This window comes from Apus apus, chromosome 7, assembly GCF_020740795.1.
Source record: "Apus apus isolate bApuApu2 chromosome 7, bApuApu2.pri.cur, whole genome shotgun sequence".
Lineage (NCBI taxonomy): Eukaryota > Metazoa > Chordata > Aves > Apodiformes > Apodidae > Apus > Apus apus.
The window spans coordinates 22227417-22254373 of record NC_067288.1 but is presented as its reverse complement, the minus strand read 5'-3'; the positions used below and the strand labels follow the sequence as shown (position 1 = coordinate 22254373).

The window sequence follows — 26957 nt, the reverse complement described above, 5'->3', positions numbered from 1 at the left end:
CCTGATGGCTCAGGACGGGAGGTAGGCATTTGATGTGGAAATAGCCCTTGCTGGAAGAGACCTTTTGATGTCTGATTTTCACAGGGCAAGCTCCAAATCAACCACAGGGGGCACCTAGTGCCAGCAGGGCTGGGCCCCAAAGGGTGCCCGGGAAGGACACTGTGCGAAGGGGAGGTGCTTGCCAGACCTTTATCCTGCCTGCATGTTGTTTCTCTGAGCAACAGGCAGGCATTTCCAGGCATTTAAAGACAATAAAACCAGAGGAATTTTCATTCATGAACGCTGCCCTTGGCCTGAGTCAGCTCCAGGGGATGGTGAAGTGAATACTTGCTTTGGGACCCAGCCACTGTCTCAGGGTGCCTGTGGTGGCAGTGAGCCTGGTCACCCCTTACCCCTTCCAGTCTCACATTGCTCCTAGCTCCCTTCTTAGTCATTTTAGTACCTAACAACTTGGCATTCTGTAGTGCAGCAGCAAGGCTTTTTCTTCTTCCCTCTCTTCCTCTTTTCTCTCATTTAATTCCTCAAAGCACTTAAGAGGCCATTCATCTGGGAGGTATCACCTAAACCAAAGTTGCATTGTGTACGTTTGATCAAAGCAAGATAAGAGCTTCCAAATGCTGGGGCAGTACAGGTGGCTTCTTCAGGTGCTGGCAGCTCTCACAGAGCATGCAGTGTTTGAGATGTGCTAGCCCACTGGCCGGGATTTGCATGGGCACAATACATCTCTTCACTCTCTGGCAGGTTCTTGGCCTGGGAACTGTTGTATTGAACCTTAGACCAGTGTTTCGACCTGGTAATCGGTATCGCCCTATTTACTTTGTTTCTCCCTTTTTCTTCTTGAAGACAATACACATTTTGTGCTTTGTCAGCAGAAGGCAGGGCAAGGGCTCACCCTTCAGGGCAGCCCACTCCTCCTGGAAGCTGCAGGCATCCAGCACTCGGGCAGCTGCCACCTTTGCCTCCAGCCAACAAAGAGGTTACACCCAGTGCGTGTTCGTGGCGCCAAGAAACAAAAAGCTTTGCACATTGATCTCTACCAACTTAGGTGTTGTGCGAGAGACCTGGCCACCTTTTTACCCAAAAGCTTTGTCCTCAGTAAAATCTGAAGACATTGCAAGTTTTGTTTGCTCATCAAGGAACAGCAGAACTGCCAGACATCTGGAAATCCTGAACACGAGCACCATGGCAGCACAGCTCAGCCCTAAGGCACGTGCTTAGCAACACCAACACTCCCAGGAGGGAGGGGACCAGACGCACACGTGCTGCACAGCCCCTCTGTGCACAGGCAGTAAAACTGATCCCTTCCAAATGCTCTGGATTTGTTGCAAGTTTAGAGGACAGCTGTGCTGTGCTGTGCAGGCATTGATGGGCTCAGGCTTCCAGCCAATGGCCAAGGGATTTACCTGGGGTGCTGGGAAGCTGAACTTCATGCTGTGGTGGCTGATCTGCCAGCATGTGCCCACTGACAGCTATGCCACTGTAGCTAGGACTTGGTGAATCTGTGAAATTTTGGGGTTTGATGGAGATAAAGTCCCAAACAGTGGTGCAAAATGGCTTGGTAGTTCGCAGGGATGAAGGAGGTGTTTTCCTGCCTGTTTCTAGAGGATGTCTAGGACTCCACAAGGCAAGCATGGCAGCAGAGATATGAAGTGAGTTCTCAGTGCTCTAAAGTCCCACCTGTCGTCCATGAAATTAATATTCTTCTCTGGGGAACTCAGCATTATTCAGCAGAATTCCCTCTTTGGGTTTGGAAATCTTCAGCAGGGAAAGAACCTTAATGCAAAGGACAGACATTAAAAGGTCATACGGAAGCTGATCTGCCAGTTGCTTTTGCTCAAACCCTCCTTGCCCATCACCTTGGCTGGACAAGGAAGGCATCCATGTGCTACTTTATAAATGATTAGCCTACACAATTTTGTTTGTTTTATTTCTTCACTTTGTGTTCAGAGACTGTTCTTCTTGTGCTTATTTACTGTAAAGCAAAGAAAGCCAGGGAAAATGATCTCCAAAGCAAACAGAGCCATGTTTCCATTTGGGAAAACTTAGAGGGAAAGTGCATGTAGCTAAGCAACAATGCATGATGGTAAATGGGTCATTTTCCAAAGCATGAATTGCATGTGGATAACTGCAAGGGAAACAACCCCAGCCAACATGCTGCCAACATTTGAATTCTTGGCCTAAGCAATTAACAAGAAATGAGGTGACTTTTCAATACCCTTGAAAGCTCCTTGGGTTGTTATGGTTTTTTCCTTCCTCTTTCCACCTCCACCCAAAACATTGGGTGGGAATCTCCGTTACTGTGGCTGGGCAGAGCTCTGAGTATGGATGCTTTGCAGCAAGGTTCCCTGGACCTGAAGAGCCATGGATCAGATCCATGAGGGAAAGAGATGGGGACAAGGGGACTCAGTCATGAGAAACTTCCTCCTGTTCAGTGCCAGAGTGAAGCCAGAGCTCACTTGTGTGTTAGCACTGAAGCTTGATCTTGGTCTCCCCCCAGCAGCACGTAGGGATGGCTTTGCTCACCTGTCCTCCCTGTCAGACTAGATAATCTCCACTACAAGAAAAGGGAGGCATTTTCTTACCATGGGGTAACATGTTATGGATATACAGGGGTACTAGTACTAGGGTAACACTAGCTAAGGGATTGTAAAATTGCTTGGGAAGCCAGGGATGGGGGAGTTTGATGGAAGAAAAATAGGTATTGTTTGTTTGGGGGCATAATGTTGATGTCACGTAGCTGCTGTGTCATGGGGGATGTGGTGTGCTCAGCCACGGGTAGGAGGGTTAGGAAACCCTTCAGCTTCACATCCTAGGGAAGGAAAACTATTATGGTGGGTTTGTGGGGTTTTTTCATAATAATAACACATCTGCAGAGTTCAAGATTTGCATTTGCAGAAGTGACCATTCATTTGGGCTTTTCCAGAATTCCTCCCACTGGGAATGGTGCCACCTTCAAACCTGTGCTGACAATTCAGCCTGAAGGTGACCAAGTGGGATGGCAGCAGAGCAGGGAAAAAACCTCATTTTCCTAGACGTGTCCTTGATTTCCTCTTTCTGCTGCTTGCACCACTGGCTGTGATCAAAACATTCACTGCCATGTTTATTAAAAAGAAAGAGTTATTGCAGGAAGGTATTGGAATTATTTCTTTCCTCCAAGAATAAAGTTCTACAGTTCCTCTTAAAATCAGACCTGAGGAATTTACAGAGTGCTTATTGTACATTCCTTGGGAAAAAAAAAAAATAATAAAACATCTGAGCAAGTAGTTCCAGTGCATTAAAGCAATTAATAGAGGAAGTGAAAAATATTTTAAATTCCTATACAGTGTTACATTTCAAAAAATGTCCTGGTTCAGGACATTAGAACTGGGGGGCGGTGGCATGTGGTTTTCTTCTCTCTCTTTTTTTCCCCTCTAATTTCTCTGAACTTGTTACAAGTCTCCTTCCATTTTGCTCACCATTTCCAAGCCACTAAATGGAGAGAGGCCTGGAACAATGACAGAGATGCGAAGTGCACAAAGGGACCGGAGTGTGGTCCGATAATTCTGTAATTGGAGCTGCTCGAGGCAACATTTTTTTTAAGCCAGTGTAAATGGGGATCGCTGAAACCCTTAACAATCGGTCTGCCAGGCTGCTTCTTTAATGGATTGCTCTGTTTAACTCTCTCTGTTTGTCACTGGCAAGATGACAAGAGAAATTAGTGTACTGGAAAATAGAAGGTAACTGGCAGCTCCCCAGCCTGGTTCCACGGCCCCGCAGACCCCGGGGTGCCGCAGTGCTGGAGCCCAACTCTGCTGCCTCTGTAGAGGAGGAGGGGAGCTTGCAACCTCCTGCCCTTCCCAGGGGTAGAAAGACCTGCAAAAATACCCTGCAGCTCTGGGACTGACATGCTGAAGAGTGTGTGGGGGAAAGGGAGGGTTCCGCATGGTTGCAGGGTCCCTGAAGCACCGTGCACAGCTGGCTGCAGGCTGGGATCGAGGTGGGGAGGCACCCACACGTCCTCCCAAGGCCCAGTGGCAAACCTTGAATCAGCTGCAAACCAGCTTTGTCTTCTGCTTTTGCACCATGGATAGTTCTTTGGATTTTTAAGTGCTATGGGTTCATGTCAGTCTTATGGGGCTGTTGGGTGTAGGGAAGGAGCACTCGCCGTTAGAGAAGATGCTTCCAGTGTGAGCATGAGTCTGTGTGACCACATGTGAGTGTGTGCAAGTGTGCACTGCTTTGGAGATGCTCTGACACCTCCATTGTTTGCAGCCAGCCTCTGAAATTTGGCAGCAACGATGCTCTGAGGCAAAAGATGTACCTTTCACTTTTCCCATGAAATTCCATTCTGGGTTTGGCTGAGTTAAAAAAAAAAAAAAAGTTTGAAAATCGCCATTTCCCTTCTGCTGCCTGCATTCCTCAGGAAAACTTTGGCAGCCTGTCAAAACAATAACTGAACGTGAACTTTCTAAAGAGCTGGCCCGGTGCTGCCTGCCAAAGCAGCAATTCAGCACAGCTCAGCTCGGCATGTCCTTTCCCTCACCCCCCCCGGTGCCCACCCCCTTGCACACCCATCCCCAGGCACCCTTTGCCACAGACGTGTTCACTCCAGACCCCAGTGGGCAGAGCACAGGGTTGGCATACACTGCCCAGCTGCAGAAGCCACACACACCTCCTCTCCCTTCACAGGAGAGCAGCTTTCAGCTTCCAACCCCCACTGCTACTGCTGCAATTTTGGGGGCAGAAACCTCTGGAGCAGTGAGGAAAGGCCAGTCCAAACCTTGCTGAGGAATACATTAGGTCCAGCTGCAATAACCTACATTGTAGACATTTATTTAAAATATATTTTTTTAATGTTATTTCCTATGCTAAAAGAATGTTGTTTACAATGCAAAGCCAAGTGCTTTTAAGTTAGGAAATGCCTAATGTATGATTCCTTGCAAGCTCAACTCTGTGTGCGTGCATTGTGCTGCGACCTTTACCTACGTGAGCCCCTATTTCAACTTCTTTCCTTGTCGTGTGGACACAGGAGGGAAGAGGGCACAAGCTGCTCTGACAGCTGTAAATAAGAAGACACTTCCTAACACTGAAGTGTTTCATTTGAATGTCTCTGCAGACCACATATTATTCTTTAATATGGGTTTTTAATGCAATGTATCATTTTCAAACCAAAGCGCCCGACTTTGGCACACTTGCCAGACTTTTTCCTCACCACAGAAATGTGGCTGCATCTGGGGTGGAGCAAGGCGACTGGTTTGCAGCCTATTGGGACATAAAGTGACTCTAAAGCACAGAGGAGGAGGCAGCACAGTCCTTCTTGAAAGCACCCATTGCATTTCACATGAAGGTGCAGGAGGATGCAGGGAGGGAAACTGCTCTTTAATACTGTGGGGTACTCAGGGATTGTCTTCATCTGGTAGCAAATGCTTTGTGGTTCTGGGGTGGTTTTGGGACTCAGATTGTACAACTGAAGGGAAAGATGCACCATCCCCGTGCTGCCAGCACCATGCTGGTGTAGGAAGACAAGGATGAGCCTCTGCCTTTCCCACCACTTCCTCTCCTGCCCGCAAGTCCCAGCTCTGAGCTAAAGCAGACTAACCCTCCTGCCTTTCCTCATCTTCTCCTCACCAGGAGGTGAGAAGAAGGCAAGAATAACCTGTTAGCTGAACCAAACTGTTATGACTGGTTGTTCTCATGCTGTTACTTGCAAGATGCGGCCACCCCTATGGGAAGCTGGCCACCAGTTATGGCAGATGCCCCACAAATCCCAGTGCCTGTGCCGTGCAAGGCTGGAAGTTTCACATAACATTTCCTGCCAGCCAGGGAGTTATCCCTTCTGATGCAAAAGCAGCTCCACCTTCAACATTCTCCCCTCCAGCAGGCCCTGAGCTGGTGCTAGCAATGAAGCTAATACTTGGATCTCAGGAGTGGCCAGGAGTCTCCAGCCTGCCCCAGAAATCTCTCATCATTTTAGTTGTTTGGCTGGCAGCTCTGTGGATCCAGCCCCCCAACTACAGAAGCCTGTTGTGGCCTCCATTCAGCTGTCAGATATCACATTCTCATGGCTCTGCAAAGAGGAAACCAGGCAGTTGGCACAAATGGTTTTTCTGTGTTCAGCCCGTTCCAGTGCGGGTCCATTCGGCTCCTCCTCAAGTACATGGAAGGGGTCAAAACTTCAATATTTAATCTGGCCTTGAAATGCAAATTGTCAGATCCAAGGAAATGAAAGCAAGCATGTGCATGGCTGTCAACTTGGGGACAGCAGGAGGTGCTGTGCTTGCCACTTGCCTTTTGCCTCTTGCCAGCAGGGGCTGGCACAGGGCTGGAGGGGCTGCCTCTCTCCTGCTTAGCATGGGGCACCAGGGCCCTTTCTCAAGGACTGTGCCCCCTGGTCAAGCATTGCCATTTTATTTCAGTGTCTGAATGTAGCTTTTCCTGATTTGGGGTGATCTAGTGCTCGGCCAGACCCTGAGCATCCCTGAGTGCTCGGTGTGCTCCTGGTTTTGTCTCTGTTCTCCAAAGGGCACTGCCATGACACTGGATGCTCAGACTTTGTGGCTGTGGAGGAGAGACACGCAGGCCAAGGGGATTTTGCAGGAAGGCAGCACACGTGGCTCCCTCTGCCCCCCAGCACACACACAGCCACTCACCCCTATTGCAGGGCAGGCAGCAAGGTAGGAAAGGGAGCACCCCATGGGTGTCTGTTGGGAGCCCAGTAATCCTGGATATATTATAAGCAGTTTTGAGAAATAAAAACACATTAATATTCTGTTCTCTCAAGGCATTATCCTACTGTTTACCATTACACACAATCCTTTGCCTTAAATTGCATCTTTGATTAAAGCAGCAATGAGAGAAACCAGTGCTAATAACAAAATGTATTCTGCTTTAAATCACTAAAGTGAAAACATCAATAAGCTGTAACCATCAGTGCCGCCATGAAAATGAAGGCAACCACCATGGGAAACAGCAAGGATGAAATCCACTTTGCCAGCATAAAAGCCAAGTAATTAGGTCTTATGTGGGTGGAACTTATAATGAGGTGCAGGAAGGGGGAAAATGAGTTTCAACTCAAGCCTCCCTCCCTCCTTCCTCCCCCCGCCAGAGCTGCTAATCCAGGTGGGGGCTGCAGTAGGGACAGCAGCCCCATTTTGCAGCACCGTGGGTTCTGCACAGCAGCGTCCACATCTCCACCGCCCAGCCTTTGTGGGGCTGCTCTCCAGCCCTCCCTGCACACTGTTGGTGGGCAGTGGGTGGCTTGTGCCCCTGGTACCAACCGGAATTTCACTGGGAGGGGCTTCAGGAGGGGCATTTCACTTCCAGAAAGCTCGAGCTGATATATTGTATCAGCCCAAGAAATTTAATTTAAAAATTAGAAAAAGGGATGGTATCTGGTTATCGTGGATTAATCAAGAGTTTGTGGTTGGGGATATAAAATTAATTTATCTACAGTGAGTTATGTGAATCAAAGCTCCTCTGCAGCTGCCTGTCCCTCAAGGAGCTCTTTTACTGGAGCAGGGCTGCTCTCAATTGCTTGCTGTGGAAGTTGTGATAAATCAGCAAACTTCAGGTCCTCTGCACCCAGCTCTTCCCACATACTCTTCTGTTCGGCACAGCCTCTCAGTTATTCAATGTTGCAGTCCCCCTCCAGTTCACCTAAACCAAGACTAGGTTTTCAGGAGCGTTCCGCACGGAGCTAGAGCAGGAGAAATTGTTCATCCCTTTCTCTTTCATGCTTTAAAGTGCAAATAAAGGGGACAGCTTCGGCGCCGAGTTTTCTCATGTTCCCTGACATCTCCACAGCAGATCAAGGTGCTCGTCCGTCCTTGTGCCCGCGACACTGGTTGGAAGCCTCCAGAAAGGGCTTTTCCTTAATTTCTCAGCCGCTGTAACTCTGAGGACGCTCCGCCACAGCGAGCCCCGGGCTGCCTGCCGGGCCGGCCGCGCTCCCGCGGGCTGCGGGCTCAGCCTCTGCCCGCCGGGACGCGGCTCTTTCGGGTGCGTTTGCGGCTCAGGTTTATCCCAAAGCTTGTTAGAGGCAGCCACCCCGGTTTGGTGCCTTTTCCTCCTTTTTTTTTTTTTTTTTTTTTTCCGCCGCTTTGGCTCGGTTTCCCCCCGGGCTGCACCGCGAGGCAGAGCGCTGCCCGCCCCGGGGTCACGCTCAGTCCCTGCACGGTTATGATGCCCGGGGCATTTTCTGGCACACACCTCAGGGACCCGCAGAAGGCAGGAGAGCCCCTGCTCCTGGTAGCCGGGGATGGGGACAGCGGCTCTACCCGCAAAGCCCCTTCCGTGCCGGGCGCGCTCCCCTCCCGCAGACCCCATCCCCAAAAGGCCGGCCAGCCCGCTCTGGCTGCAGGGCAGCAGACAGGCCCGGCGCTGCGGACCACCGGGCCCAGGGGGGTGAATGTCCCCGGCGGGGTGTGCAGGGAGCGTCTCCCCACCGGCAGCGCGGGGATGGGGAGCGCGGGCCCGACGGCAGCTCCCGGGCCGGGCCGGGCCGGGCCGGGCCGGACGCCCCCGCGCCCCGACCCGCTCCCCGCCTCAGCGCTCGCCTCTTTGTCCCGCTTAGTAACCGGGGCTCCCAGCCAATCGCCATCGAGCCGGCCAGCCCCGCCGCCAGCTGATTGGGTGAGGCGCCCGGAGCTCTCCGCCAATCGCGGCGCCCGCTGCTCCCTCAGACAAAGACGGCCGCTCTGGCAACTGGACTCGCCTCCCCCCGCCCCGCGCGCCTGCTCCGCGGCCCCTTGGCGACTGCCCGGCCGGGGCCCTACCACCTGCCCCGAGGAGCGGGGGGGCGCCGGGGGAAGGAGGCGAGAGAGGCGGCCGCAGTGGCGAACGGGAGGCGGGGAACAGTTGGGACAGTGGGAAGAGAGCCTTGCGTTTTGTGATGAGCTCGCTTTGTGAGCACTGCTCACCGGCCCGCCCATCTTCTCTTTTCCCTGCCCACCCCCTCCTCAGACGGGTGGGATCGTCGGCTCCCCTCCCTCCGGGCCCCTCTCGAAGGGGTTAAAAAGCCGGCGCGAAGCCCCGCCCGCGCGGCGCCGGGAGGGGGGCGTGGCCTCGGGCGAGAGGCGGTTGGCGACGGTTGGGCCCCTCGGAGCCTCTTAAAATGACAGCGAGCGGCGCCGGCAGCGCCGCACACCGCCCGGGGCCGCCCGCCGCCCGGGGCCGCCGCCTGCGCCGCGCCGGCTGACCGCTGGGCAAGGCACGGCACGGCACGGCGGGCCTCGCCGCCGCCCGGCGCTGAGCGCAGCCCGGCCCGGCTGCCCCCAGCCCGGCTGCCCCCAGCGCCGCCCGCCTCCCGCGGGCTCCGCGCCCGCCGTTATTGTTGCCCGCCGCCCCCTCCTTTCTCCTCCTCCTCCTCCTCCTCTGCCGGCGGCGGAAAGAATTCATCCAGAGACCGAAATCTCCCCTTTTTACCCGCTTCTTCCCACTCCCCGCTTTTGTGTGGAGGTCTTGGGTTGCTTTCAGCCCGGTGTTTTACAAATACCCCGAAAATGGCGATTTTTAGAGAGAATTCAGGAAAGTGGCTTTTCCGTGGAAAGGTGTCTTTTTAGACAAAAAGAAGCACTCTCCGTGTATATATATATATTATATATATATAACTACCTACCTATCTTGGTTCCTGCAGGGCGGCTGCTGAGGTGGCTTGTGTAGTGGGAATTTTTTAATTAAGTTTAATTCTGCTATTTAATTATTTTTTTCCCTTTTTTTTTTTTTTTTTCTCGGTAGAAGTGTTATTTTAGAGCGGGCTAGCTTCTTTTCGGCCTTTCTTTTTTTCTTGTCCTTTTGCTTTTTTTGTTTTCCCCCCTTTTTTTTTTTTTTATACATTTTTTCTTCCCCTCCTCCCTCCCGGTTAAAAAAAAAAAAAAAAAAGCCGAGAAAACCAATCTCTTTATTTATAAACCTGCCGGGACTTGACTGTCGCGATGTACAACACGGTGTGGGATATGGACCGCGATGACACGGACTGGAGGGAAGTGATGATGCCCTATTCCACTGAGCTGATATTTTACATTGAGATGGACCCTCCAGGTAGGGAGCTGGAGCCCCTCGCAGCGGGTCGGGGCCACCTTTCATTCCTGCCTTCTTTCTCCCCCCCTCCCCGTCCGTCCGTCCTCCCTCCTCTTGGCAGACTTTTCCCCTTTGAACAAGAAAGGGGGAATCTGCAGAGGAGGGGGGAAGGAATAAAAAAAAAAATATTAAATCTCTGTAGTTAAACTTTGCATAAACTTTTCAGGGATGTGAACCTGCTGTTTCCTGGGCGAAAGTATCTTAATACTGTTTCTGGAGGGGTTGGGTGGAGGGACGATAACTGCAATTATTGGTGCCTTTTGGCAAGTGGAAGGAGGCAGGATTGTTGCGTGTAGCCCCTCTTCCAAGTCTCCGTTTTTTCCTTTTTAAACCTTTATTGAAAACCATATATTTCTGCTGTATTCACTTCTAGAGGAGCATTTTTATTAGCCTCTTCACCTGTGTGCCTTTATGTGCCTGTAACACTTTGATGGTGATGATTTACCTACCTCCATTCAGTTGCAGTTCAATCGTTTTTACAGTCTCCAAGACCCTTTTCTCTTCCAGAAGAGGTGTGTGTCGTCACTGGGTTTTGGTGATGGGGGGATAATACTCGGGAACAGGCTGGAATCCGTCCCTGGAGGCACTGGTACTTTGATAACGCTTAATAACCTTGTTCAAAAGGATTTGGTGCAACTTTCCCCCCCCCCGCCCCCGCCATGGATTGCCAGTGCTGAAAATGGAGATTCACATTGTCCCTCACTTGCCTGAAGTTTTTAGATGGGACAGAAAGTTTCTTTTGTGTCCAAAGAGGAAGGGAAGGCTTACAAGGAGAAGAGGTTGAGTCTTTCTTTGGTAATGAATTAAACTGAGCATAAATGGGTACTGGTGAAACTGTATCTGTACCTAGGAGAGTCTAACAGGCTGAGAGCAGTAAGGTAATTGAAGGGCCTCTATGTTCTCAAGTCTCTGATCTATACAGCCAGAAGGTACAGTAAAATATGCACCAAAAATCTTAGCCTGCAGAAAAATTGATAGCAAATAAGTACCCCTAAGTGGTTATCTTCTGCAGGGTGTGTATTGTTAGACTTTAAAAATGCACTTTTCAATCCGTACTTGAATCATGGCTTGTATCGCCAAGTGTGGTTTAGCCTCTTTGTTTCAGCCCAGCGAGCTCATTTTTTCTCTCCATAGGTATGTGGTACTCGAATTAAAAGAGTAGGAGGTGATCATCCTGAGATTTTTGGATCTTAAGGACTGGTACTCACTTCCTCTGGAAGCTGACACTTTAAAAATTGGACAGATCTCTCAGACACACAATACTGGCCACTGCTCATTTAATTCTTGCATAGCTGACACCACCTATTTTTAGATGTTACTCCTGAAAGCATAAAGTTCAGACAAATAAATCTCTTTGCTTTTGTGATTTCAAAGGATATCTTCCTTGTAAATGTTTTTGATTATAACTGTTCTTGAGGTTAGCATTTGTATTTGCTCGTATCAAGTGAACAAAAACCTGAGTTCTATTGTAGGTGACTTAATTGGTGTGGGGTTTCTTATTAAAAAAAAAAAATAAAGCTCCTTGAATGGCTTAGTGTGAGGAGTCTGCTAAAAGGGGCTGACCTAACTGAACTGGTCAGAAAACAACTTTCCAGTATTTCCACAGATATTTGGCCATACAGCCTCATGAAGTTTACATTAATTCTGTCATTAATAATGCCAGTGCCTCCCATCATTGAAGCCCTGTTGTCAGCGATCAGGGTCCAAACACCAGTTAGCAAAAGGACTTAATGTTACATGCTGATTCTGAAGTGTTCAGTAACTTTCTTTCATATTTTTAAACTAGAAAAGCCAGAGCTGGAAATTATGCATGGGATGATCCCCATGTGTATGTCCCAATTTCACAGAACTGTAACTTCTAAATTGCAGGGAGAGGGAAGGATAGTGTGGAGGAGATGGTTTGCATTTTCCTCATCCAGAGGTGGGGTGGGAAAGGATTTTCTGGTCTGGGATTGATAGGTCATCCCTAAGGGGAGCATGGAGGAATTTATTTGGAAGACTTAAACACTCGACATGCCTTGGGATAAAGTCACTGCATTTGCACCCGGTAACAACCACAACTCCATTTGGCCCTCTTCCAACAAAAATTTGTGAAGGTTTTCAGTATAACATTCCCCCGCGCGGTGGCTGGAGTTCCTGAGCAGCTGAATGGTGGCAATATGTTTTCTCAGCAGCGCACAAACTCACAATCTGCAGCGAGTGTCCCTGCTGCCAAAGGAGGCAGCACGGTCTTTTGTTCACGGAACTTGCGTGAAGAGATCCCTGCTTGGTCTTTATGCTGCAGGACTAGGCATCGACTGATACCAGGAGCCAAGTCCTCAAATCACGCGTGACTGCTCATGATTACATGTTAATGTGCCTAAACTTGAGGCAGAAGACAAAAGTGAGGTGAACGTAATGTGTGGTGTCACCCGTAACCTCTAAGTCAAGGGTGGGGATACTGTTTCTTGTTAAGGGCCAGCAGACCTTTAATTTATCTTGGCAGGCTGACTTAATATTCACCTTAGCATTGCCCAATAATAATGCAGAACTAAAATCCTGTGATGGCAGGCAGCCTGCAGTGCAGCCGAGGCTTCTGTCAGGCCTCAGTGCACCTGCACCAGCTTATCAGTGTGCTTGTGTTTTCTGTCTGGGGTTGTAGGTGTAAATGGATGCTCAGAGCAGCTCCTGAAGCCTCTCTGCTACAAGGCTTGCTCAAAAATTCCAAAAATAATAATAATAAAGTTGATGCCTCTCCCTCTTTGGGGAAGCATCAATTTTCCCCAACTCCAGCAGAAGCAGGGTCAGGCAACAAGGGATTGCTGGCTTCCTGCTAGCTTTTCATCCATCCAAAACAGAGGAGCAGAACAGTTTTCCTAAATAGAGCAGGGGAAGTTGGAATTTGGTTCTGCCAGCCTTGCAAAGCATGCCTTCGAGCAGTACAACTAATACAGGAGCAACAGTGGTGACAACCAGCAGGGAGACTCCTGTTACTTAAAACTTTTTCCTTCTGCTGACATGTATAAACACATAATAAAATGTATCACTGGCATAAGGTAGGATCTATATCTGGTGAACAGTACAAGGTGCAACTAAATAACTTAAAGTGATCTAAAGCCGAAACTAGAATCATTGGTTGCATAGAGTAGCTTCTAAACTTTCTAATCAGGATTAATTTAGAGTATTATGGCTAGAGCAGCATCATGTGCTGGTTGGTTCTGGCTGTCAGGGGTTGACTTGCATGTTTGTTCCTGCTGTCGGTTTTGCTGGGTGAAAAGACAAGTCAATAGGTTACTGAATTGAATTTAGTTTTTATTTAACAATATCTGTTCAGGTCCACACAAAGTTGTTACTGCCAGAAGTTGAGCTTCTGAACAGAGGATGTTGAAGTGACTGCAAAAGTTACCAGAGTACCTGAAGCATAACTACCTAGATATTACCTCTCTTTTAATTAGTGAGACTAAGTAATGTTTTTCCCCCATAATCTAGGATATGTTATCAGTAGTGTTGATGATAAAATGTGTAATCACTGAATACATTTTGTCACAGTTGGATGAAAATCAGTAAATGTGTTCCACTGGGATTTCAGATACCAATGTCAGCAAAGATATTTGGCTCAACTACAAATTAGAGGTTAGTTTAATTTGTGTGGGTTATGAAGAAAATCACAAGTTTAAAGTAGGCTTACTAATGCAGAATGGGCCCTGTCTGTTTATGAGCAGAGAGCAGAATAAGTGTTTGTCCTAAGACTATGTGACAGCTGCCTTTGGAAGCCTGTGAGACCCAAATATGACTGACCACCTTTATAACTTGACCCAACTGTCTTTTTCAACAATACTACTCTTCCTTGCCTGATGTGCTGAGACTGGCTGTAACAATGCTGTTGCTACAAAACCTTTTAATAATTAAGGGATAGGCAGGAATCATCTATAGGCTGCTTAGTTTAGTCTACTTCACAAAAGCAGCACTGCCATTGTATGAGTGAGACAAGAATTCAAGGGAAAAAGTGTATTTATTCATTATAGTTTCTGTTTTCTTCTCATATATCGTTTGACAACCCTTGTTTTAGGGGAGCAATACTATAATTGTAATTTGGAAAACACAGGGTTCTGATTTCAAGGGCAGTATTTACTCAGATACCAGTCCTGCTGTATCATTATCAATATTAGAGTGGAAACTGAATGTGGCTTCTCAAGTGGGCTTTGTGGTATGCAGTAGCCAGATGTAGGTGAACACTGCATGTCTATGCCTGACTAGTTTTCCAGTGGGAGAACAGATGCAAATTTTAATAGCATTGTCAGTATTGTCCTTCAGCTTACCTGAGCTGACTCCAGAAGCTTGTCAAATAAAAGTTCTACTGTTACACATCTTAAAATAAATAAATAGTAGTTCCACTAGTGCATATAATCAAGACAGCAGCTCTGTAGCAACAACTGTCTTTGTTGCCAATTTCTTACTTTTGGAAAGTCATGTTTCCAAAAGAGCAGATGTTGGGGATGTAAAGTTTCCTTATTACAGAAGGGAAGTTTGTGCAAACTGTTTTGGGGTGCAGCAGGGAATAAGTAAGGCTCAGTCACTTGCATTCTGCATATCCTGGAAAACGGTTTGGAGTCACAGCTCCTGTGGGGACTGTGATGTGAAATGTTTGTATTCTGTTTCAGTTACACTTAGATGTCTCTACTGGCCTTTTCATTTAATAACTGCTGTAACTAATTTTTCTTTCTGATTGCGTTTTCAGGCTTGCTTTTGCATTCCTTGCATTTGGTTTTCGTTTTGATGGCTCTAACTGTTAAAGAATATCACTCATCAGCTTTCAATTAAGTACATGAACACAAAAAATAGCGTCATTAATATAAAGTGAAATGATACTTTGAGATGGGAGAGCCTGCTTTAAAAGGGTGACATTTTTGTTTATCAGTAGGCTTTCAGATGATGTAGAAATAGTTGGAGAGGGAAGGCTTGCTGAAGGGAGTTGTTCAGCTCTGTGTTCTGTAAAGCTGTAAGTTTATGCAAACTAAACCATGGGAGAGCATTCTGAGAAGAAACTAAGCTCTTCACCACGTGTTTGAAGGCAAAAGCTGCAGACAATGTTGTTTCTGCAATTGTTGTTCCAAACAATTTTGTTTTGCATGGTGCCTATACCTGACAGGAGTTAATGACTATGATGCTTCCTTCTGCCTCACCTGTTTAAAAAGAGAAGGCTCTTCTTGGAATTTCCTTTGGGGAAAGGAACGTTTTCCCAGGCAGCAGAGTTGACTTCTGTCTGCACTGTTGCCTGCATGATACTTTATTCCAGGATGAAGCTATTTGGTCTTATCTTTCCTCTACAGCTTGGGAAAACAGAGGCATAGCTGGTCATACACATCTGTGCCCAGTACTAAAAGCAGTTGGATGCCTTACATCATCTCATATTGGTTGTTTAGTGAGTCACTTTTTGGGCAGAGAACTAGAGGGCACTGGAAACAGCAGCATAAAGAATACTTTTATCAGCATTCCCTGTATGTTTTAAAGCTTAGGCTTTATTATTGTCAAAAAGACTGTTAACTGTGTTGAAACAGGTTGCTGTAAAACTTTGGCCCCACTAAAGCAATAGGTGTGTTCAAGCTGGATTTTTGGAAACTCATTTTTGTAAAGTAGGTTGCTGAGTAATGCTTAAAGAACAGACTCTGCTCATGTACTAAGTGCCCCTATGGAAATGAGTCAGATTTTCTTTTTTCTTCTGTTTTTTATCTTATTCCTTCTGACAGGTTAAAATCTGCACAATAGCCAAGTAAGCAGGAATTCACTTCTGCACATAATGTAAATTACAGCATATGAGCTGGTGCTGGGTCCCCAAACAATGTGAGTGGATGTTACCTCTTTAGAAAAGATTGCTTTCATTGTCCTTAATCTTTGCTGTGTCCTCCCCTCAACAAAGATTTTGCAATGTTTCAGTGAGTATATTCCAGTACCTTAAATTCTTATAGTTCTTCTGAAGAAAAGTGGTTATATGCAGAGAGCTTTACAAGAATTCATACAGTTGAAAAGAAGCAAAGTGCAAGTGGTGCCTATTGTACTCCTTTCCAAAAAAGACCCCAGTTGCCCTGCTGGACACCAACCAGCTGCCTGATGAATCCTGATGCCAAAGCACAATGTGCTCTGAAGCTTTCCTGTGGCTGAACAGGATCCAGGTTCTTCTCTGGCTTTGAGTCCAGTGGCACACTCAGGATGGCTACCTTCCATCCAGCACTCTTTGAAAAAGGAGATTAAATACTTCAACTGCTTCAACCTGTTTCTGCTTCCAACATTCTTCCAGACTCTATACCAGTTTTTGGGAACTGGAAAAATGTTCTTTTAATGATAGTTCATAGGAATGTTATTTCTTCTAAAATAAAATATCCCTGAAGCATGGTTATTTAGGAAAGACTTGAAAACACCATGTTTCTCAGCACAAAAATTTGTGGCTTCAGACAAATTAAAAAGAAATCAATCTGTGTCCCCTTTAAGTTTGTTCTTTTACTACAGAATAACTTGAGTTTTGGGTTGGCCCAAATATTCTTCCAAATATGAACTTCCCATTTCCTTCTGTTAGCTACTAGTTGCTCTGTGCTTCTTTCCTCCTCTTCCCCCTGAGAGAAGAAATCCACAGGAGCCATTTCTTCAGGGTTTTTACCTTCTGTAGCCTTATCCTAAATTTCAGCCTCTGTAGTCCCTAAAACTTGATGGTGCATATGATCATCTTTACTTTTGGAGGAATGCTCTCCTTCCTTGCATCCCTCAACAAACCCAAGCAAAAATCCTGACATCTGAGCTGCCATGCTGGATTGAAAGAAAAATTGCTCTAATAGGGAGCACAACCCACTGTTCGGGTGTATTTCTCTTTGAGTGTGGGCAGTAAAGCTTGCATTCCAACACCTGTCCCAGAAAAATGTTTTAGAGGTGAAATGCATGGGAAGTTCCTTGAGAATGTTGTGTAAGTTCAGTTGTCTGTTACAACCTGAATTTGTACGTTGCAATTAAATTTCCCAGGCTATCAGTACTCATGCTGCCCTGTATAGTCATCCTGGGGGCATCATAGAGATCTATATTGTTGGCCCTCCAAGGAACTGGTGTAATTTTAGAAGACTTTGGTGTTTGTAGCATCCTTATTCTGATTCATCTGCTGTCTCCAGAAGTAGTCTCTTGAAGGATACAAGGAAGCTTGAATCAATGAGATGAATGTTTAAGATCCTTCCCATTTCGAATGGTACAGTACAGTCTCACTGATGAGTTTTGCCAGAAATAAGTCAAACTGCTGCTGTGAAATGGATTTCATTAAAATATTTTGAAGATCACAGTGTACTTGAGTGAGGAGATTGAATCAATTTCTTTTGTTATACCTTGAGATCTTGGCATGAGCAATGGCTGTGCATCCTGAACCTGACATAAGACAACTTCATGCCTGCTGTGAAACTCGGCTTCTGCTGAGGGCCCTGCATGAGACTGCAGGGGTTGGGACTTCTGCCTTGGTGGAACTTCTTTTGAGGCCAGGGTTCTTTGAAAATATGATGTGTGACACAACCTACAACACTTGTCAGACTTTTCTAATTGCAGATTTCTTCTGGAGTGTTGATTTGAAATGCATCTTTTGATCTTGGTTTATATAGCTCTCTGTTAGCAATTTACATGTTGTTGAAATATTTCTACTTTGGTAGCTAGAAAATAGTTAGACATAGCACAAGGACAGGTACTGAATGAGGAACAATTTTACATACTGCTCTAAAAGGTCTGAACTAGTGGTAAGCTGAAATAAAATGCTGCTTTAGAGCAGCAAAAGTCACATGTATTTACAGCTGTATTATTATTTTTAAGTAGACTCTTGTGCGGCACATTTCTCAGTAGTGCCAGTGATTTCTGTGAATTTATTTTCCTATGAGGCTTGTACCTGATGTCTGGGTGGATGGTTAGTCTTTGAAATACCTGGGGAAAACAGCTCTGGACTGTTTTTATTTAAAATGGCTTTTTCTTTTGGCTTTGGCAGCTCTCCAAGCCATGGTATATCACTCCTGATGCCCGATTTCATTCTGCCTTCTACAATGAAAAGCTATTTCTTCACCCTGGGTAACTGCAGCTCTGTACTTACGCTAAATTTTGTGATTTCCTTACTCTTATCCAAAATCTATCTTCATGTATTGACCAAAGAGTATTTTTTAATAGGTGTTTGAGGACTCTGCCTGTGGAGGGATAGAAAGCATGTGCTGGTAAGTCTGTGAAGGCAGGCGAGAAAGACCTTTAAGTTATAAGTGAAAGGAGAATCTACTTGCTCATTACATTTTATATCTACTTTTATTTTATAGTCTTCTAGACTTCTTGTAGTATCCAATCTATTATATAGTCTTCTAGACTACATAATACATTGGATACTACAAAGTACAGTTGTTCTTATCAAACATTTCAGATTTCATGGACAATAAAATGTCTGCTGCTGACTTTCATCCAGAGAGTTGGTAAAAGCCTAAGTCTACTGGCTAGGAGATAAAGCTTTTCCTCCCTCAAGTGAGCTGAGCATGTGATGCTGGGTAGTAACAGTCTTTCTGAGCGATAAAACATGGCCAAACTTCTAAAGCATTTTTATTGCTTTAGTATCCAGCTTATTAATAGTGTGCTAATTATGCTTGGTAAGTAAAAGACGGCTTGTCCTTTTCATCCTCCTCATGTCAACTTTAAGACAGTCATCTCCGCCCTGTTGGTCATGGAACCTCTGACACTGCTGTAGCTTTGCAGCTGTTACACTGTGCTTGAAAGGAAAATTGTTTTTCATCGAGCAGTGAAAATAATTGAGAAGTTGGGTTTTTTTGGCTTTGCAGCTTCATGAAAAGGCTGGAATGAAGATGCTGTGTTACTTTATAATACAGAAGTCAAAGATCCTGGTGTAATTTATCTGACAGCGAGTATCTTCCATTTTTTCCATTTCAGCCCACAAAATAGCAATCCTTGAAAAGCAGCGAGTGATGCTTGTGAAATGCCCAAAAGGATTCTGAACTTGAGCCAGCCTCTTCACACACTGTTGTTGTCCACCATTCTGCAGGTGTCCCATAGCAGATAATCTTTCAACCTGTGTGGTAGCTGTGGATGCTTGTGAAGAACAGAGTGCAGCAGAAGTCTGGCAGGCTCTAGGAGGTGCAGCAGTGGTTGGGAGGTGTGGGAGAGGACTGGATAGCTGGGGAGTTTTCAAACAAAACAGATCTTTATCAAAAAAGCCAATTAATCAAAACTGAAATATTTCTTAAAGGTGTTGGTTTTTATGAAAGTTTATAGAAACACAAGCAAAGCTATAATGGGAGTGTTTTCATTGGAAGCCTGCCTGGCTTTCTGCCAGCTTGTCTGCTGTTTTCTGTAATGAGATATTGAAAGACTTCAGTTCTTTGAATATGCTGTACTCTGGCATCTCGCCTGTTTTGGGGGAGGAGAGTGAAAATGTGAGCACGCTTGAGGTTCTGTGGCCAGCAATAATGAGATTGAGTAGCTTCCTTCTCCATCCCTTGAGGAGTTTTCGGTTTGTGTTTGCTGCCCTTTGAGAATGGGGAGCTTGGGAGGGCACTGGTGCTCAGTCCTTTGCAAAAGGGGTCTTGGCAAGAGAAGTCACAAGCTGAGATGTGGAGCTGGCAAGAGAACTTACCTGCCGGTGGTGGGGAATGAACTGCTGTCAGCAGGTGTGCACCTCCCTCCTCTTTGTCAGCTGGAAAATCTCTGCAGAAGCAGAGATCGTTGCTCCAGCTTGCACATGTAGTACACAATTTCTCTAAAAGTATGTGGAAAAAGCACCTTTGTTCAAATTATGCTTTTTTTTTTTTTTTCCTAAGTGTCTTGAGAGAATCTTATTCAGCAGTGACAGGGCTATTGAGGGAAGGCAAGGTTTTGAGCCTTGTCATGAAAGTGTTAAAGAAACTGAGAAAAGTGAGAAATTGGGTAAGATACAGAGAGTAGTTAAAGACTGGGGTTTTAATTTAATTTTTTTTTTAAAGCTAGCCTGCATTTTTATTCCAATTCCTCATGTATACCTCCAAAGAGGAAACCTTTTTGTCCTTAAAGACTGTGTCATCAAAATGTTATCTGCCCTAACCGTGGGTTACTTGTGTGTTTCCGTAGTATTAACACTTTTTAAAGCTTTAAACTACAGTTTTTAGGATATCTACTGTATACCAGCCTGGGTATATAAAGCTGGGTAACTATCTCAGAAATCCTCTGATTTGGTTTCTGCTTGTCATAATGTGGAGGGAGACTAGACTGAGAGCATCAGAAAAGAGTCTAGTAAACAGGCTCATGAAAGTGCCAAGTGAATTAAAATTGACTTTATCAGAGTATTTGGTAGTTATGATTTTAACAGTTAAGAGAGTGTTAACACGGCATTTAAACCTGCTATGCTTTTTTGTATCTGGCCTGCAGCTCTTGGAAAATACTAGAAGAAATATGTTATGGAGCCATTCTTAGACTAAGTGGCATCTGCCTTAAAACTGAAAATTAGAGTTTAATTAACTGGCAGGTTTATCTTGTACATAAATTCTGCAACCAAGGAAGAAAAGGGCTGCTTGACTGGATGCCATGTGGGATGTAGCACTTGGAGAACCCAAGGCATTCTTCTTTTTACACTCCTCCTGAATTAAGGCCATTGAAAGCCCTGAGACACAGGACCTGGTGGCTCTTTGACCTGTAGACTTTAGAAGGTTGTGATTCAGAACCTAACTGGGAGAAGTGCATATCTCATGGAAGTCGCAGTGTACTTTGCTATAGTTAGATTTGGGATTAATATAGCCTACTGTGTTCTACAAGAAGCTTTATGGTTTTTTTTTAAAAAAAGCAGCAGTACTGAACTTGAGTCACTTGCCAGCTTTCTCAGTTGTCTTGGTGTTGGACGTGGTTTGAATGATAGGCAATCATGTCAGTTAAACCTTGAGTAGCCTTTTTAAAAAGCAATTCTACGCAGTCAAGAAAGCATCAGAAAAATTACCTTGGCAAAGCCTAATCAATGGGCTTTTCTCTCCAAGGACCTGCAGAGCAGCTGGGCTGGAGGTACCTGCTGGAGCCGGCACAGCAGCCTCGGCCCTGCTGGCAGCTACATCCGATGGCGGGCCTGGCGCATTGGCTGCCGCCGCCTACACGCCATCGCCAGCTCGTTTTCATTTCCTGCCTTCTAAGTGACACAGATCTGGGACTGGGATTTAGCTCAAGCTAGGCTGCCTGGGGGAGATGGAAAAAAGGGGACTGGAGTTGCTAGAGAAAGGAAAACCGGAGATGTCCGCTAGTGCGTGAGGGAGAGCCAGCCTGCCCGCGTTGCTGCCTGCTGGCGGTTGCTCAGGGCTGAACCTGATCTCTCTCGTGCAAGAGTGGAAGAGTCCAGCTGAGCTGGTCCCTTTGGAAAGTTACATGCCGTAAAGCTGTCCTATAGACGTGGTAGGGAAGGATGCTTGCACGTCTGGTGCTAACAAGTTCTTTATTAGAACAGATAGATGCATTGTGCTGTTAATCACTTGTGATCAGTGTTCTCCCTCTCCCAGGAAAAAGGAGGCAAGAAACCATCAGGATGGTTCACTTTAATCAGAGTTTGTTTTGAGATAAATTAAGATTGTGCCTGTGGCTAGATCAGAATTGGATCTAGTGACATGGAAAGAAACACGGCTGCTCTTGAAAGCATTTCTGTTGACTTCAAGCCAGCCTTATTTTACTTAACTGTAGGATTTTAGCTCTCTGATGTTCACCAGGTAAGGTATATAAAACTGGATTTAAAAAAAAATATATATATCTGTAAACTCTTTAATTAAAGACTGTCTTTCTATATCTCGGTATTTATCTTAGCAAGGTGATTAGTACTATCTAGGTACTAGTGAAAACTATTTTAGGATGCCTCTTCTAGCAAACCAATGTCCCAGTGTTATAAGAGCAGCAGCAGTAGGGTGAATACTGCTCTGTAACAGTAGGCCTGGCATGCTATTACAAAATGCTTCCCTTGTGTCATCACAGGTTCTGGGCTGTTTGGTTTAAACTACAGTCAGATCAGGCTGAGAGGATAGCCATGAAACATTGACATGGATGGGCATGTTAGTCTGCAGGCAAACCAATAGCGAGGGGCTGGCTGTGTATCCAGTACAGGGGAAAATCTATTATGACTCAAAGAGCTCAAAGAATTGAAAGTAAAGAATTAGATCCATAGCTCTCTGGAAACAGGATCCACCCTTGCAAATACTTTTGTATTTTTAAAATGTGCAAGCTATTAAAAAGCATTTTTCAAAAGCCTTTTGTGAAAAGGACTGGCTTCCATGAGTCAGGTTTTACAGGAACTGTTCCAAGCCTTATTCTTCTCTCTGGAAGAATTTCCTTCCAGTTTTCTCATGCAGAATAAAGTTCTGCAGACAACCCCCTGATAGTGAGAACTGATACTTACCCATTAAGGGAAAGAAGGAAAAATCCCACCTGTAGTAAGGATACTTGGTGTAGTTTCTAGTGCTCTGTGTCCATATGCCAGACTCCCCTTCCTTACCTTTCTTTGTTAATTTGCTTTTCAGTGCCCAGTGCTTTGGAATGAGCCCTAACAAAGCTGCTAAATAATTCCACAGTATATAAAGGAGCAAGACTTAATCTTACAAGGAGGGCTAGAGAAGTACTCAAGTACTCTAGAGAATACTTGAAAACCTCTTCTGGAAAGCCCCTATTAACAGTGTAAAACAGGCTTTACACTGTAAAATACGTTGAAGTTTTTAAGTTTTTTATATGTCCAAGCCTTAGCTTGCAAGGCCCAGTGAAATTGCTGGTGCTGGGATGGTTTTCTAAGAATTCTCCACACTGATGTGTGTGTTTCACATGAATCTTCATGTCCTTGTTGATGACTCAGAATCTACAAAAAATTCTGGAGTAGATCAGAACATCTACAGGTTTTCTGAACTTGGATTTACTGCCATGTCCTGTGGCTTGCTTAGGGTACACAGGGGTAGCACAGCCCAGATGTGAGGTGGGGAGGAGAGAGGACCTGAAGATGTTTCCTAACTTAGGAATTTTGAATGGGGAAGATGGAACAGCATTGGACACAGTAAATGTAATTGACACTGCAGGCTTAACCTGGATGGATGCTCCTCTGACCCTGCAAAAGTAGGATGGGGCTGGGAGCTTCAAGCAAAGCAGGGTTAGAACTGAGTCCTGCTCTCAATGGTGCTTTGTACAAATATTTAGGTGCTATACAAACAACTGTAGTAGTTGAGCTAGGAGTAACTGAAGCCTCCTAACCAGGAAGCTACTTCACTGAATCCAAAGGTTTTCACCTTCTTTTTATAACAAGACCTGTTATTGCCTCACCAGATATGTGCACACCTGAAAGTTTCCAGCTCAGCCCATAAAAAGAACCTGTATGCTACAGTTTAATGCTCAGTCCCACAGAATGAATGCTGCTATCTGAATCAGGTGTTTGGTCAGCAACCCCAGGGTGCAAACGTCTGGGTCAAGGTTCAGATTTAGTTTAGATTGGCTCGATTAAAGTATCTACTGGTTTGTCTGAGAACAGTGAAGTTACTGTGTCAGATATTCAACATGAAATGGTATTTGGAACTGCAGTTGGAACACTGTTTTCTCTTCTTTAATGTGGGAGGTGTGGCTCGGAGGTGAGCAGAGGGAGGGTGCCAAGCTGCACACCTCTCAGCGTTAAGCCATTCTGCACTGGAGCTAGAGATCAAAATCTTCTTTCTGCTCTTTTTTTTTCTTCTTTTTTCTTTTTTTAAATCTGCTTGTACACTGGGACTGTGCATCTGAAAGATGGCTGCTGTCAGCGTGTCAGGCCTGCTCACTGGTGCTTGTGTAATCTGATGGCCAGGGCACAGGGCTGGGAGCACAGATGTTCAGGGGCTGACTTAAAAATGTGCTAGTAGCAAATCAATGTGTGTAGCTGCTTTCTTACTCTGAATTCAAATGTAACCTGTCCCTGTAAAATGCTCTGTCTCATTAAATGCCTGAAAAATGCTCCTGCTCGGTGGCAGTGTTGGTGATGAAGCATCCAACTTTTGGGAGCAAGGGAGAGCACTCAAGACATCTTTCTCAAAGGAAGTAGTGTAGTGCATTTCTGCTGACAGACAAGTCTCCAGCAATACATGAGTGTGCCTGTGGCTGCTGAATTACTCCTGATATTGGGCTTCCGTTCAAGACTGGATAAAGTTGTTTGAGCAAAAACTGAACAAACAGAAAGAACTTGAGTGGGTTGTATGTCCTTACATTGTGTAGCCAATTTTGAGAAAAGAAGTAAAAGTCTGTTTGCCTATAATTCAGAATAGGGGAATTCTGAGCAGGTATAGGCAGTTGGATGGGCAGTTCTGCCTGTCTTTGGGGGATTTGTAGCATCCCCTTTCCTGTGGTAAACATTCCAGCTATGTAAAGTGGAGCAGGCACTCCAGTAATGACCTAATGTCCCCTTTCCCCTTCCTTTATCACCTCAGGTCCTGTAGTATTCAGAGTCATAGCTATTGTTCCTAACAGGGGCCTAAATAACAAATCTAGTATGAACCTTGGATCTGTGGCTTTCAAACACAATACACCTTTGTAACTTGTTTGGAAGTTTAGGCAGTGATTGTCCTTGTAGTCCTGCCTGAGCCAGTGTTCCTTTTAACAAAATTTTATGTTTCCTCTTACTCCTTCCCTTTCCCCTCCCTGAAGCATCTTTGGTTTGAGTACTAGGAAATCCAAGATCATGGTGCAGCTGTTGACTTCAAAATTTTTTTAAAAAATTACAAATTCCATGTATTTGGAGAGAGCTTGAAATCGAAGTTCAAGATGCACATTTTCTCGCACTTTTTTTCTGTTGTATTTCATAAACAGTTTAGGGTTTATGTTCCCCTGCTTACCTCTCTCTAATCTGTTCTTAATTTTCAGCTCTTCCTCCAAAACCCCCCAAACCAATTACTCCAGTCAATACGAATGGAATGAAGGACAATTCCAGTTTCTCTCTGCAGGAAGCGGAGTGGTACTGGGGAGACATCTCAAGGTAAGCCATATTGCTAGAATGTATTAGTATATGTTATTAAAAATAGATTAAGCTTGTTAGACTTCAAGAGGAAAGGAACATGCCTATTTCAGGCAGCATTTTACAGGAGGGAAATGCTTCAGGACTCTACTTGGCAAAGCACCTAAATACAAGTATTCCACTGGGTTCAGGACTTGCATTCAAGTTTTTACTGTTCTGGCGCAGATATTGCCAGTGTTGGTGACAGTTATTTTGGCTTTCCATATTCCTCCAGCTACACAAAGTCTTTGAAAAAGAGTAAAGTATTTAATTCAAAAGAAAAGTGCTTCTGAATGTGTTAGCTAATAAGGTTCTGTAAGCATGCAGTGCTGGGGTGCATGCAGTTCAGCAAACTTTCAGTAGGAGGCTTGCTCAGAATAGAAGGAGTTGCTTTCTTATTTTTGGTTTCTCTAACATTTGGTTAAAATTGCGTCTGTATTGATTTCTATTACGTGGTGGTATAAAAATAGCTCTTACAAATGCTAACCATCACCAGCTGTGCTGAGCAGATGATAAAGACACCTACCAAATAAATTAAGTTTTACCTCTTGTGGAAACCATTTTTATATGCTTGAGAAAATAGATGGCTTGGGTGAGGTTCAGACAGTGAATTGCATAATAGAACTGAAGTGTCCAGTCATCTTTTTCCCTCTTAAGGCACTTCTGAAGAGGCCAGAATTTGGAACTCTAAGGGGAACATAAGCTTGCTGGGAGTGTGATCAGGAATTGCTCAAACTTGTGCACATAGTACTTTGAAACAATTTGTCAGATAGAGGCAAGAACAATGTGTTTGCCACAGTATCACTGAAGTTCTGAGAGGGGAAATAAAGTTTTCATATCTTTATTGTACTGCCCTTATCTTTATAAAGCAAATCCACATAGATCTTGCTTTTGAAGGGCCTCGGCAGTGATCTTTTTCTTTTAATTCTAAAGGGAAGCAGAGTGGCAAAACCTGATCACAAAAGCCACTAGGCAGGGTTTGTTTAAAGCTGCTCGATATTGAAATAAGTTTATTGACTGTGGATTTCTTCCTCAATTAACAGTGCACGTGATGGCAAGAGGTAATTCAGTACAAATCACATTGAAGTGGCTTTATTAGATTAAAATGTGATACGCATGCCACGTAAAGATGGAATTGTTCATGACCTTAATTTGACAGCCAGCAAGCATGGGTGGCATTGAGCTGTCAGGGCAGGAGCCTTGTTCTTCAGTCAAGAACTTGTGCTGAAAATCTTGTCATGAGCTCCAGCATGCAAAGTGAAGGTATAAGCCCAAGCCCTTAGAGCATATGTATCCATTCAAAAAGGAGAAGGCCATCCAGTTAACTGGGTCCAATCTGTAAAATGTTCTGAGAGGAGAAGCAGATATGCATGTGATGTTTAACAGGAGTCAGTTTTACGAACATAATGGTTTTCCTGTAGATAATCAAAACTAAGACTGTTTTGTAGGAATATATTTGTTCCTTAGTATTTGAACAAAAAAAGCTGCTGTTGGTTTTTCTTTGTATGATTCAAGCAAGCTTTCTACCACACTTAGATAATGTTGAGGCTACCTGATAAACTTTAGTTTCCAAGTGATTGTATTAAAAAGTGCTTAGTGTGTCTGTGAGGGAGCTGTTATAAAGTGAGATATGTAATCAGAATTAAGTGGTCAAGCCTGGTAAGACACTTAACTATTCAGCTGAAATAATTTTCCTAATGCTTACAGGTATTCACTTGTATTAGAAGATTTTTTTTTTTGTTTAGGTTAAAGATCTGGACTGAGTATCCTTTTGCTTCAGTTGTAAATAAGGAAAAATTGCTCTGAAGCTAGCAAGGTTGTAGTGGTTTAAAACTACTGTAAATAAGATCAGAGTTAAGCCAATAATGAATCTCTTGAGACTAGAACTGTGCTAAACTCTAGGCACCTTTGAGCTATGATGCTAGAGCCC

General features: G+C 45.0%; 1 protein-coding gene across 2 annotated transcripts in view; it reads left to right on the top strand.

Annotated features, from left to right (window-relative positions):
• Positions 1–26957, top strand: part of PIK3R3 (phosphoinositide-3-kinase regulatory subunit 3) — a 77670-nt gene that overhangs the window by 35234 nt on the left and 15479 nt on the right. The window contains exons 1-2 of one of the 2 annotated variants that reach the window (XM_051625167.1): positions 9847–10017; positions 24898–25009. In XM_051625167.1, coding sequence (XP_051481127.1) covers positions 9912–10017; positions 24898–25009 — 218 coding nt within the window. In that variant the 5' untranslated portion in view covers positions 9847–9911. Of the gene's footprint in view, positions 1–9846; positions 10018–24897; positions 25010–26957 lie in introns of those variants that run through there. The other variant, XM_051625166.1, reaches the window with a different exon arrangement.